Consider the following 14,422-nt stretch of genomic DNA (forward strand, 5'->3'; position numbering starts at 1 on the left):
TCATGGAAAAGTTCAAGTACAAAAGCTGAATAAGCGGTGGAAACGGGAAATCTGTTGTCACTGTACAGAAACACTGATGTAAGCATTCCTAAATCAACGTTCAGATTACAGCAGTTCTAGGAATATTAATTTCAACCAAAAAAATCTTCAGCAAGATCCAAACTGAGTTGGACATGACTGAACGACTAACAGTCTTCCTGTATCCACTAATCAGTCCTTCTGGATACTAACTAGTAAAGCTAGAAAAGAAAATTACAGAAATGTCTCAACTTTCTATCCTACAGAGGACAATCCAAACTGTTGAGTAGGGGTGTGTGTATGCTCAGTCCTGTCTGACTCTTTGTGACCCCATGGACTGCAGCCCACCAGGGCCCTCTGTCCATGGAATTTTCCAGGCAAGAATACTGGAGTGGCGTGCCATTTCCTCCTCCAGGGGTTCTTTCCCACTCAGGGATAGAACTTGCATCTCTTATGTCTCCTGCATTGGCAGGCAGACTCTTTACAACTGCGCCACCTGGGAAACCCTGGGAATCTGAATTCACTCTGTCCTTTTCCAGCCTTATTCACAACTCCTAGGGCATGACCACGATACTCTTCCAGGTTGCGTAAGTAAAGGTCAGTTTTTCTGCTCTATATATACATAGGGCTCTCAAAAAGTAAGAAGGCAAATGAATAAAAACCCAAGACTCCTCTACTATACTATTGATTTTCTGGTCTCACACTCCCATTTTAAAGATGCAAAAACTGGCTCTAGAACCTAAGTGACTTGCTTAAATTCACATAAACACTTAGCAGCAGAGCTAAGGCCTGAAAAGTGGTAATTATTAATATTGCCCTAAGAAAACCATCAGACACTCTTCTCAATTCAGTGCAAACATCAGCCAATTTAATCCTCTCCATAACCCTCTAAAGTAGGTATTATTTTCACCGTCTTAGAGATGCAGAAACTGAGGTTCAACCTCTATGAGTTAACCTCTCCAAAACCAGACAACTGCCAGTTGATGAAGCCAAAATCAACACGCTTCCTTATCTGGTCCAAAGAATATACACCAGCTTCAACTTTTCTAGAGCTGAGAATTGCAGTACCAAGAATTCTAGAACTGAGCTCTTAACCTGTAACTTGCAAACTGTCTGGGGATTAGTCTTGCGTGTGTGTGTGTTTATTAGTTGCTCAGTCCTGTCCGACTCTGTGACCTCACAGACTGTATCTCGCCAGGCTCCTCTGTCCCTGGGATTCTCCAGGCAAGGATACTGGAGTCGGTTGCCATTCCTTTCTCTAATCAGTCTTGCCTGGGGAGCTTTAAAAATACAGGTCTCTGGGCTCCACCTTAAGAAGGAGAATCAGCATCTTGCAGGGGTGGTTATGGCTTCAAAATCTGTATTTCTTCAGAGTTGATCAGGTGATTCTCATGTGTAGCAAGATTTGAGAAATTCTAAGCAAGATATTTCATGAGTGTTTCCAGTGTAAAACATAAGGAGGAAATGAATCACCTAAGGCTGATGGAATGTTTAGAGTGGCTGAATCTGCGTAAAGGGTAACACGGTGACCTTCCCCCAAATTTTTCTGTGTCCCATCGACACATGTGCAGCCCCAGTCACACAAACAGATGCAAATCTACTGTACCAAAGCTCTGCCCCCATTGATCTCGCCTAAAGAAATCTGCATCACAACGAACAATGGGCAGCAGTGCCAAAATTCATGTTCTGTTGGAAATACAGCATAAAGGTTTCATTTCACCTTTATTTTTTGGGTTTAAGACACTTAAGCTGGCACCATGCTTTCTCAGCATTGAGCTAAAAAAAAAAGAGGGGAAGATTGTTGGAAGGAACACTTACCAAGGTGCACCATATATCCTGAATCCCTTCACTGTTACCTCCGAGTCTTGTAAGTAAATACTGTTCGTCAGGAGGGACTGAACGTTGTCAAAGTCCTCTGGTTTCAATTTGGACACAGAGGGGAAACGGTAGTAGTCCTGTTTAACAAGGTCTGCCATGAATTCCTTATCAAATGTCAGTTCATGATTCCCAGCAATCACTATTTTATATTCATATGGCAGGTTTCCTGAAATACGAAAAAAAAAAAAAAAAAAGAGCACCAATTAGCACGTTCATTTCCCATCACGAAGTACAACAGCCATGACTGTGTGATTATCAGACAGTATCCCCAAATGAAATAGATCACACATTCCTTTATATTTCCATGGGAACCAAAATTTATGACTACTCCTTTATGCTAACAAAAATGACAATAAACGGGAGACAGGAAGCCGCTCAGAAGCTTAAAAGCTACTAAGGAGACATTAAGTTTTCTAGTTCCATTTCCCTTTTCTGTTTGCTACAGTGTCACTGTGATAAATCCATACTGTGATCCATAGTTTAGAATCATCCAGCAAAAATTACTTTAGTCATAAGCCTTAAAAAAGGTCTAGATTTGGTTTTAATCCTTAAAAAATAAGCTGACCCAACTGTTTGTAACAACTCCGTTCCCTGCTAGATTTTTAGTATCACCTTAGTACAAAAGACACGGCACACACATTTCACAATTTGCATAAATCAAAGGAAGCACACAGTACAATTCTGTATGGCAAGTTAAAGTTTACCTTTTGGCTTGTGAATAAAAAGATTAATAATGACCCCTGATTAGAAGGCTAACTTTCCTCCCATTGGGATGGGAGAAGAAACTGTAAAGCTTAACCCCCTTTTAATATTTATGGTATGGAAATGTGAGTTCGCCAGTGTGTGCTTTTTATGCAAAAGTTTCCCGATCAAAATGAGATAATTCTGGGAAGAAGAATGAAAGCTATAAAGGAAAACCCAAACACCAGACTTCTGCATAGATTTATAATGTTTGAATAAAGTACAGATCATACATATTAATAACTCATCGTGATGCTATAAGAACCAAAATCCAAAGGGAGATAGTGCCCGGCAGCTGTCCCCATCCTGAAATTAATGCCCTTTTCTCTTCTTTGTCATTACGCATCCCTCAAGCCTCACCACTGGGCAGCTGCTCGTTTTATTTTATTTCATTTTTATTTTGAGGAGGAAAAGGGTGGGAAGACGGTGCCTATAATTCCAGCTTCCTGAGACTCCCGGGTCCAATGCAAAATTAACGTTTCCTGCTATTCCAGGAAGAACGAAAGTTACCACTAGCAGGAATTGGATATTTTTGTTGTAAGAATTCATCCTTACCAGCAAGCCAGAGTCAGTGAATCAATTAATGAAGCTTACAGTCTGAGACAGAATTATGTTTGGGGGGAGGGCAAGTTTTTGTCATAGGTCCAGTTGGATTTCACCAATGCAAATTGTAAACAGTATTAAAATTGGATACACAGAATGTGAGCTAATGGGGAGACTTATGAGAGAGATGAAAACAGGCAGAAAATAATACTGCAGGAAGATAAAACTGAAAACATGGTGGCTAAGTATCAACGGATATCCTTGACTACTGGCCCACAGAACTGCGTGACATGCCTTTGGCCTCAGTTATTCAAAAGGTTGCGGTGAAGAGCTCCAAAAAAATAGGAAGCCTCTCTCAAGGACATCCCTGATGGCCCGGTGGTTACGAATCTGCTTGCCAATGCAGGAGACTTGGGTTCGATCCCTGGTCCGTGAGGATTACACATGCAGTGGGGCAACTAAGCCTATGTGCCACAACCACTGAAATCCGAACGCCCTAGAGCTTGTGTGCCACAGTAAGAGAAGTCACCACCCACTACAAGCTGGAGAGTAGATTCCACTCACTCCAACTAGAGGAAGCCCACGAAGAGCAACGAAAACCCAGCAGAGCCAATACGTAAATAAACAGATTAAAAAAAGAAGAAACTTCTCTTAAACACATGCAGAGCTTATAATCTGCACTAGCATGAGGCAATAAGATTGTGATGTATGTTGCAAGTTACCTGGATAAAATGATGATATTTTGCACAATTCCCTACACTTAAAATACAGATACAAGATGTATTCAGGAGTCTGAAAATTCCCAGCACTGTACACGATAGAAATTTTTGAGACACTGCACTACTTCAACATCATGGCTCTGTGATCCCGCTGGCCCAATACTGCCTCCCCGGACCCACCCTCCTCTCAAGGCTAGAACAGTCTGAAATGTTTTCCTGGACAGTAATCTGCTCCAAGGCAGGTCCTACCTGATTGAATCTTTGAGCAACTCTATTTGTACGAGTCATGCTTTAGCTGCCAGTTTTCCTTTAATGATTCATGATGATGGACTCCCTGCAAACTCTGTCTTTATGCACCACTGCTCTTGCAAGAGGCCTTGGCTTCTTGCTTTTTCCATTTTAGAGCATTGCTTCGGGGATGGGATGGGTGAGACTGGGAAACAAGGCGACCTAAAGGAAGTACATTTCTCCCCTTCAGATCAGTGAAAGAAAAAAAACAAAACTGCTGCAAAGTAAATCTTTCTCAGGAAGACAGGCCTCTTCAGTATCTTTTAAATCACATTTTGGAGACTCAGCATAAAGAAGTAGCCACCAAAATGAACAGCCGTGGAAATCGTCATGATATTTACACACTGCCAACAAACTCATCTCTTTCTGAGAATCCAATAGTAGTTTCCAACGTCCATCCTCTGTTACCTATGTTATGAGATTGTCTGACATGCTTTCTTTTTTGCTGAACTGACCTTTCATCTGTAATCTGCCAACCTTTATGTTTTATATGAAAAGTGTAAGCAGGGCAGCTGACAAATCTCCTGTTACTTGATGGCATTTTCGTTGTTTTTCTTTTTTTCCAGACTAGATTAATTTGGAAGGCTCTGCAGTCAAGCTCCAACCTTCTTGGTATTCAAATAGCATGATTTTAAAATTGTCAGACAAAGAGGTGCCTGCCTTTATCCATTTTATTCAGATCAGGTCATCGAAGTTGACCTGCCTGAATAAAAAACCAAGGCCATATGCAGATATTCTAATGTGGGAAAAGCCTTGCTTTGAATGACCTAAAGAATTCTACCAACTAACCAGTTCTATCCTCCCAAGACATGGTATATGTTTTACCGGTAAGATATGAGATGATTTTAGGTGAGATAGAGATGAATTTCTGACAATGTAAAGTAGCTTTGTATGTTCTAAAAATGCACATTTGAAAAAAATACGCCAATACGAGTAATGATATATGGCTTCATTTTTCTACTATCTTTTCTATTTTCATTTTTCTATTTTTGTATATAAAACAGGAGATGGTTTAAAGAAAACTACTGAGCAAATAATCATATAGATAATTCAAAGATTTGGCAAAGCGATGACTACCAAGTGAATGAATGAAATTTGGCAAATTAGCCCATCTATCAGTTCAGTTAAGAGCTACAGATAATAAGTAAGACAAGCTCCTGGAAGCAGCAATTAAGTCTTATTCAAAACTGTGTCTCCTACTGTATCTGTATTACCTCACTATATCATATAAATAGATGCTCACTTAAAAACTAAAGGATAGCTGAAGTAAGCTGGGTCTTCACTGCTACTCCACGATTCTAATCATCCTACACGCTTGCCACTGTCTATTCCCTAAGCAGCCGTCACAAAACTTTTCCAGGTTCCAGGCTCCAGGCTCCATTTGACTCCCCACTTAGCTTACAATACACATCCTCTTGGAGAAGGCAATGGCACCCCACTCCAGTACTCTTGCCTGGAAAATCCTATCCTCTAGCCCCAAGATGGAGAAGGCAATGGCAACCTACTCCAGTACTCTTGCCTGGAAAATCTCATGGGTGGAGGAGCCTGGTGGGCTGCAGTCCATGGGGTCGCTAAGAGTCGGACACGACTGAGCGACTTCACTTTCACTTTTCACTTTCATGCATTGGAGAAGGCAATGGCAACCCACTCCAGTGTTCTTGCCTGGAGAATCCCAGGGACGGGGAAGCCTGGTGGGCTGCCGACTATGGGGTCGTACAGAGTCGGACACGACTGAAGCGACTTAGCAGCAGCAGCAGCAGCAGCCTCAAGATAGGCTCTCTTTATTTCCCAATTGCTCCTTTACATCTTCTCACCTTTTTAATAACTGGCCTCAATGCTTTTCTTGTTACTGGACCTTTAATTTTTCAGACATCTCTTTATACTATTTTGGATGTCTTTATTATATTTCTCCCGCTTTAGTAAGTTGATGTTTACTCACCCCAAGAAGATAAAAACAAGAAGCTCTTCACACACCCACCCCACACACACATCTCAAATGCAATCCTAAACCATCCCTGGAATTATTTCTTCTTTGAGATGCATCTTCATTTTATTTCTAAACTTCTGGAAAGAGGCTTCCAGAAGTTTGCAGCTGGTAGGCCACATTCAGCTGAGAGATATATTACAGTTGGTCCTCAACTGTTTCATTTTCTTAGTTGAACTAACATTTAGAAATCTGGAGGTATCACACTAAAAATTCAGGGTTTCTGGCTTCTTTTGGAAGATCAAAAATCAGGCAATTCTGACCTCCAGTCTATTGCAAACCTCCTGTCTGTTACTTCTCACTCCTGGCCTACTTATCATGCTAGTGTACCCTCATGGGCTAACCTACTATTAGAATCAGCAACGTAAGACTTAAATGGCTATTCAGAATTTACCCGATGTTGGACTTCCCTGCTGGCCCAAGGGTTAAGAATCCACCTGCCAATGCAGGAGACATGGGTTTGATCCCTGGTCTGGGAAGATCCCACGAGCTGAGGAGCAACTAAGCCCACGTGCCAAACTACTGAAGCCCCTGCACCTACAGCCCGTGCACCACAACGAAGAGAAGCCACCACTCACCGCAATGGAGAAAGTCTGCACGCAGCAACAGAGACCCAGAGCAGCCAAAAATAAATGAATACAACTTAAAAAACCAATGATTTAACCAACTCAACCTCCCTTTGTTTCTGTACTCAACCAAAAGCTTCCCTGAATGTCAATAATTACCTCCTAAAAACAAAAGCCGAGGTTTTTCTTCCATCCTCATCTCCAAAGATCACACGGCAGTAACGTCTCTGTCCGATAAAGTATCTTTGCCCTAGATTAGTGATGCTGGCCTCTGTCTTCTCTTCCTCCCTCTCCAAGGAATCCCTTCCTGTCTTCTTTCTCAGTTCCCTGTGCCTCTCATCTCATTCTCAGCTGACTTGCTGCTCTTCCGCTCTTTATCGTTACTTCTATGAATATTATTTAGTATTTTTTTATTGCATGTGTCACATTTCTACTCTTTATGATTAAATTTTTAAGTCTTATTACAAATTAAACTGTGGTGGCAACATGGGTAAGAGTAGAGGCTTTGCAGGCTTCACCACCTGTTAACTGTATGACCTTGGACAGAGCTCTTACGTCCTCTAAGGTGTCTTAGAAAAACAAGGACAATAATTGCACCCACCTCATAGGTTGCATTCAAGATAAAATGAGATAGAGCTTCTAAAGCACATGCATGGTATGGAGTAAATAATCAGTGCACATTAATTATTATTTTATTCCATTTGTTTAGTTTTTTCCTTTGCATGTGACTTATCTCCTCCTAGACGATCCTTGAAGGCATGGATTGTGGCTTGTGGGTCCCTGTTTGACCCAAACTAGTTCGATACCTTGGGCTTCCGAGGTGACTCAATGGTAAAGAATTTGCCTGTCAATGCTGGAGATGCAGGAGGCTTCGATGCCTGGGTCGGGAAGATTCCCTGGAGGAGGAAATGGCAACCCACTCCAGTATTCTTGCCTGAAAAATCCCATGGACAAAGGAGCCCAGTGGGCAACAGTCCATGGGGTCACAAAGAGTTGGACATGACTGAGCGACTGAGCACACAAACAGTTCAGTACTTTCCAAACGGCAGGCACATAATAAGCATCCATTCACCAAGTGAAGGAATGACTGAATCCCTTCAAGACTCACCAGGAGCTTCCTAAAAAGAATTCCAGGAATGGGCTTGTCGTCTTGAGTCATGACAAGGTTTAAGCCAGTATCAGATTGTCCTCCAAGTTTAAGCCCTCCTGAATTGCAAGCTCAATTAAAAACAAACACACACAGTTGGGGGCCAACCCTAATACATCTGTGAGCTGAATTTGGCCTACCAGATGCAAGCTTCTAGAATCCTCTTTCCAGAATTTTAGAAGTGAAATGAAGAAGCATCTCCAATCCAGTCTGGCCAAATAATCTCCAACACATTGTTTTTAAACTGCAGTTTATTCAAATATAAATAGGGAGGGGGGATAATAATCACACTACCCTTAAAGTTTGATGCACATTACATAATCTACTACACGTATGGATGTGCAGTTTCTAACACTTCATTGTCTCTAAACAGGTATTGCTGCTGCTGCTGCTAAGTCGCTTCAGTCGTGTCCAACTCTGTGCAACCCCATAGACGGCAGCCCACCAGGCTCCCCTGTCCCTGGGATTCTCTAGGCAAGAACACTGGAGTGGGTTGCCATTTCCTTCTCCAATGCATGAAAGTGAAAAGTCAAAGTGAAGTCGCTCAGTCGTGTCTGACTCTTAGCGACCCCATGGACTGCAGCCTACCAGGCTGCTCCGTCCATGGGATTTTCCAGGCAAGAGTACTGGAGTGGGGTGCCATTGCCTTCTCCACTAAACAGGTATTCAGTTCAGTTCAGTTCAGTCGCTCAGTCATGTCTGACTCTTTTCGACCCCATGAATAGCAGCACGCCAGGCCTCCCTGTCCATCACCAACTCCCAGAGTTCACTCAAACTCATGTCCATCAAGTCCGTGATGCCATCCAGCCATTTCATCCTCTGTCGTCCCCTTCTCCTCCTGCCCCCAATCCCTCCCAGCATCAGAATCTTTTCCAATGAGTCAACTCTTCGCATGAGGTGGCCAAAGTACTGGAGCTTCAGCTTTAGCATCATTCCTTCCAAAGAAATCCCAGGGCTGATCTCCTTCAGAATGGACTGGTTGGATCTCCTTGCAGTCCAAGGGACTCTCAAGAGTCTTCTCCAACACCACACTTCAAAAGCATCAATTCTTCAGTGCTCAGCCTTCTTCACAGTCCAACTCTCACATCCATACATGACCACAGGAAAAGCCATAGCCTTGACTAGACAGACCTTAGTCGGCAAAGTAACATCTCTGCTTTTGAATATACTATCTAGATTGGTCATAACTTTTCTTCCCAGGAGTAAGCGTCTTTTAATTTCATGGCTGCAGTCACCATCTGCAGTGATTTGGGAGCCCCCACAAAATAAAGTCTGACACTGTTTCTACTGTTTCCCCATCTATTTCCCATGAAGTGATGGGACCAGATGCCATGATCTTCGTTTTCTGAATGTTGAGCTTTAAGCCAACTTTTTCACTCTCCTCTTTCACTTTCATCAAGAGGCTTTTTAGTTCCTCTTCACTTTCTGCCAGAAGGGTGGTGTCATCTGCATATCTGAGGTTATTGATATTTCTCCCGGCAATTTTGATTCCAGCTTGTGTTTCTTCCAACCCAGCGTTTCTCATGATGTACTCTGCACAGAAGTTAAATAAGCAGGGTGACAATATACAGCCTTGACGTACTCCTTTTCCTATTTGGAACCAGTCTGTTGTTCCATGTCCAGTTCTAACTGTTGCTTCCTGACCTGCATACAGATTTCTCAAGAGGCAGGTTAGGTGGTCTGGTATTCCCATCTCTTTCAGAATTTTCCACAGTTTATTGTGAGCCACACACTCAAAGGCTTTGGTATAATCAATAAAGCAGAAATAGATGTTTTTCTGGAACTCTCTTGCTTTTTCCATGATCCAGTGGATGTTGGCAATTTGATCTCTGGTTCCTCTGCCTTTTCTAAAACCAACTTGAACATCTGGAAGTTCCTGGTTCATGTATTGCTGAAGCCTGGCTTGGAGAATTTTCAGCATTACTTTACTAGCATGTGAGATGAGTGCAATTGTGTGGTAGTTTGAGCATTCTTTTGCATTGCCTTTCTTTGGAATTGAAATGAAAACTGACCTTTTCCAGTCCTATGGCCACTGCTGAGTTTTCCAAATGTGCTGGCATATTGAGTGCAGCACTTTCACAGCATCATCTTTCAGCATTTGAAATAGCTCAACTGGAATTCCATCACCTCCACTAGCTTTGTTCATAGTGATGCTTTCTAAGGCCCATTTGACTTCACATTCAAGATGTCTGGCTCTAGATTAGTGATCACATCATTAGCTGTGCTCAAATAATTATTATAATGATTGCCCTTCCTAGTTGCCAATCAAGAAAATACTAGTTTGTCCACAAATTGGATCACCCTCTGGTCACATTGCACAATGTCACTATTTTCAAAGATAAGCAACTGAGGATGAAAAGGAAAACTCTGACTTTCCAAAGGCTGAAACTGACATGGTGCAATGTGTCCTCCAAGTTAACAAAAGTATCACTGGGGTCATTAAGATGTCTGGATCTGGAGGTGATGGTGGGTGGACACAGGAGACTTTCAACTTGTACACACTGCGAACCTAGCTGCCTCTGTCGAGATGTTTCTAACCCTGAAAATGTGTGCCCTTAACACATCACTTATTTTTTCCTTCAATGATCCGGTTACCCATCTCTTCTAACATTTACTGACTGCCCCAAAATGGGCCAGGATCAGTCCCTCATTAACAAATGAATAGTACAACCTGTGAGAGGTAACAGCTTAGATTCTATTTCTGTCAAGAGTGACTACTCATTTGGAATATCTTTAATATATTTTTTAACAAAAATTTTATTGGAGTATAGTTGATTTACAATTTTGTGTTAGTTTCAGGTGTATAGCAAAGAGATTCAGTGTTTCACATATATTCATTCTTTTTCAGATTCTTTACACATATAGGTTATTATAGAATAGTGAGTAGAGATCGCTGTGCAATGCAATAGGTCCTGGTAGGTTACCTATTTTATATGTAGCAGTGTGGGTATGTTAATCCCAGCCTCCTAATTTATCCCTCTCGTAATGTTTCCTCTTTGGTAACCACAAGTTTGTTTTCAAAATCTATGAATCTGTTAACAAATACATGTGGAATCTAGAAAAGGGGTACATATGATCTATTTGCAAAGCAGAAATAGAGACACAGACATAGAGATTAAACATACAGACACCAAGAGGGAAGAGGGGGTGGGATGAATTGGGAGACTGGGATTGACATATATACACTATTGATACTATGTATAAAACAGATAACTAATGAGTACCTACTATGAACTCTACTCAATACTCTGTGGTGACCTAAATGGGAAGAAAATCCAAAAAAAAGAAGCTATATATATATATATTCATTTTGCTCTACAGTAGAAACTAATACAACATTGTAAAGCAACTATACTCCAATAAAAATTAATTTTAAAAAATGATAAAACAGAAACAACAAAAAAACATGAATGTCCATTGACAAAGGAATGGATACAGAAGATATGGTTCATATATACAATGGAATTTTACTCAGCCTTAAAAAGAACAAAATAATGCCTAACACCTTTCATTGAATCAGACAGGGTACTCTTCTATGAGTGTATGGAGAGGAACAGAAAAATTAAGATCTTCAGCCATACATATGTCTGGCAAAGCTGTAACAACTTTAAAGCAGACACACAGTAGACTGTGTCAAGGTCAGCCTCCCTTCCTTCCCAAACTCTGGATATTTAATGTGTCACTGAAAGCGGCTCCCATGAATCACAGCACAAGAGCCTAGAAGCATCCTCCAGGTGGAGCAGGGCAACTTGAGGAAACAGACAAGGGCGGGAGGAAGGGGACTGCTGTTGTGTCCGCCACGCACTGCTACTTTCCTTTACTTTATGATTTAGTAAAAGATTTGATTTGAAGGAAGTTATCTCTGGCTTGGCTTCCCAGGTGGCTCAGTGGTAAAGAATTATCCTGCCAAGCAGGAGATCTAAGAGACGTGGGTTCAATCCCTGGGCTGGGAAGATCCCCCGGAAAAGGAAATGGCAACCCACTCCAGTATTCTTGCCTGGAGAATCCTACGGACAGAGGAGTCTGGCAGGCTACAGTCTACAGGGTCACAAAAGAGTCAGACATGACTTAGCAACTAAACAACAACATCCCTGGCTTAAAAACATTAAAAAGAAAAATCATAGATCTATCCACTTCCATTTTACTAATGAAGAAAGTAAGTACCAGAGAGGTGGTGTCACTTCCTAAGCCAAGTTCACAGGTCAAGCTGGTTCAAAAGTGGGACAAAAAAGCTCTTTGGTTCTCCTGCTAGTATTCTATCAAGTGAGACCAAATTTTTAACCGCTTCTTGGGGTTTGGCTCAAGACCTATTTCTTATATGACTCCTCTTCATCCCACTCCTTCATCTACAGTGATCTTTTCTCTAGATCTGGGCAGCTATGATCCTTATGTTTGTATCATGAAATAGAACTCTCCATTCTACATGACTCTGCCTATGTCATGGATTTCTCCTCCAGGGGACATGAAGCCATGTCAGCCTCACACTATGACAACACACACACTGGCTCGATTCAGGCGTTTCCCAAATGTACTGTAGCTGTGGGTGTATTTTCTTATCTACTAGCCCCCTGAAAAATTTGGGAGGCTACCCAAGGAAAGGAAGGTCACAGACTTGAGAAGGGGAAAGAAATTCCTCTGGCCCATCTTCATGCAGGGTCCCAGAATTAAAAAAACTTGTAGGCTATATCAGGAGAAATAAGAGGAGACTCTGACAGGAGAACAGAAGTTCAAAGTAATGAAATAAAATGTCTACAGGGACCAGAGAAGTAAAACACAAATGTGAGCTGAATGGGTTAGAAGTTATGGAGAATGGTGAAGACCAGGGCAGCTGTGCATCAGTATTTTAAAATAAACATATACAAGGACTTCCCTAGTGGTCCAGTGGTTAAAAATCTGCCTTCCAATGCAAGGGATGTGGAATCGATCCCTGGTCCAGGAACTAAGATCCCACATGCTTTGGAACAACTAAGCCCCAAAGCCCCAGCTACAGAGCCCACGCACGCCGAAACTGCGCGCGGCAACTACTGAGAAGCCGGCACGCTACACAGAGATCCCTTGTGCCGCAACTAAGATCCAACGCAGCCAAAAATAAATATTTTAAAAGTTAAAAAAATAAAATAAATACAAATAAGCACTGCTCTGGCCAAACAAGGTTCCTTGCTAGCTTGCACTCCAACCAATAAAAAAATTAATGTCCCTCAAACACACAACTGCAACTTTTTTTAAAAATCATTATAAAATGTGTTCCTCTTGAAAACTCAAGTTCCGGTCAGATCAAAATGCAAAGTTAATTCAAGAATATTTTGTTTTCTTGAGAATCTGCCTCCACCTACTAGGAGTTGGCCCCTGCCTCAAACACTTCATTCTTCATCAATGGGAAGTATGGGGAAGAGAGACAATCAATACGGCCATCAGGTTGTGACTTACACCAAATACCACTTTCCTCATGCCCCATTTTTATCAGGGATCGCCTATTTATTTCTGCTAAAAACCCAGGGGGGAAATAAACCCCGAAGTACAATGGTAATTCTTTGTGAAGGAGAGCACCCAAAAGCACCCCTGGCTAAAAGAAAACCTACTTATATAAAGGTGACAAATAATTTCAAAATCTCCAATCTCTATGCCCACTTTCCTCAGTACTCCTAAATTCTAGACTTTGAAAATATATGAGGAAACCACAATTAAAATATATGAGGAAACCAAAAATGTTTCTGGCCTAACACTCACATTGAATAAAGCTCTCTACATTACAAGAAGCAATCAAGACTGAGATGGCAAGTCAGAAGAACCTATAATGGCTCCCAGATGCCCAGGAAAATACAACTCACAAGGCACAACCTTCAGGCTTACTTTCCTTTGACAATGTGCCAGGAAGAAAAGAAAACGAACTTTCTGAGATTAAAAAGAATAAGACAGATATGTAGTCACGTTATCACTACTACAGTCCTATTATCATGGGAGTGTTTCCACACAAAAGAGGTATCTTGCAATTCAAACACATTGCTGAAACTTCTGGTCTGCGAGGGGCACTGCAGATGGTCCCTAATGCCAATGCTATAAAGGGACCTTGTTATATCCCCAAGGTGGATAAAAAAAGGCATTTTTTTCCATTTAAAATTATTATTATATTTTTAATATCATGACTCCAGCAGAAAGGGAAATGTTCAAACTCTTGAAGGTTCTTTATTCCACTGAGGACTAAATAAGAATAACTTTGGCTTAAAAACTGGTCAAGCAGAAAATTTTGCAGGAAGATGGGAGGAAAAAAAATAATAATACCAATGGCTATGAGGATGGAAGAACTATGAGGCTGTGAGAAGGACTAAGGTGATGCGTCATTTAAATCCCTTCCTTGTTTGGGAGTTTGGGCTTAGCAGATGCAAACTATTATACAGCAAATAGATAAACAACAAAGTCCTACTATTCAGCATGGGTGACTGTATTCAATATCTTATGATAAACTCTAATGGAAAAGATAGGAAAAAGAATATATATTTATATTTATATGAAAGTGAAAGTGTTAGTCTCTCAGTCATGT

At 41.3% G+C, this 14,422-nt stretch overlaps 1 protein-coding gene across 1 annotated transcript in view; it reads right to left on the bottom strand.

The window, feature by feature from the left end:
• Positions 1 to 14,422, bottom strand: part of MPPED2 (metallophosphoesterase domain containing 2) — a 209,459-nt gene that overhangs the window by 102,503 nt on the left and 92,534 nt on the right. The window contains exon 4 of the mRNA XM_040258927.1: positions 1,837 to 2,062. Within this exon, the coding sequence (XP_040114861.1) occupies positions 1,837 to 2,062 (226 nt within the window). The remainder of the gene's footprint in view (positions 1 to 1,836; positions 2,063 to 14,422) is intronic.

The sequence above is a fragment of the Oryx dammah genome, unplaced genomic scaffold (assembly GCF_014754425.2).
Source record: "Oryx dammah isolate SB20612 unplaced genomic scaffold, SCBI_Odam_1.1 HiC_scaffold_17, whole genome shotgun sequence".
In the NCBI taxonomy this organism is placed as follows: Eukaryota; Metazoa; Chordata; class Mammalia; order Artiodactyla; family Bovidae; genus Oryx; species Oryx dammah.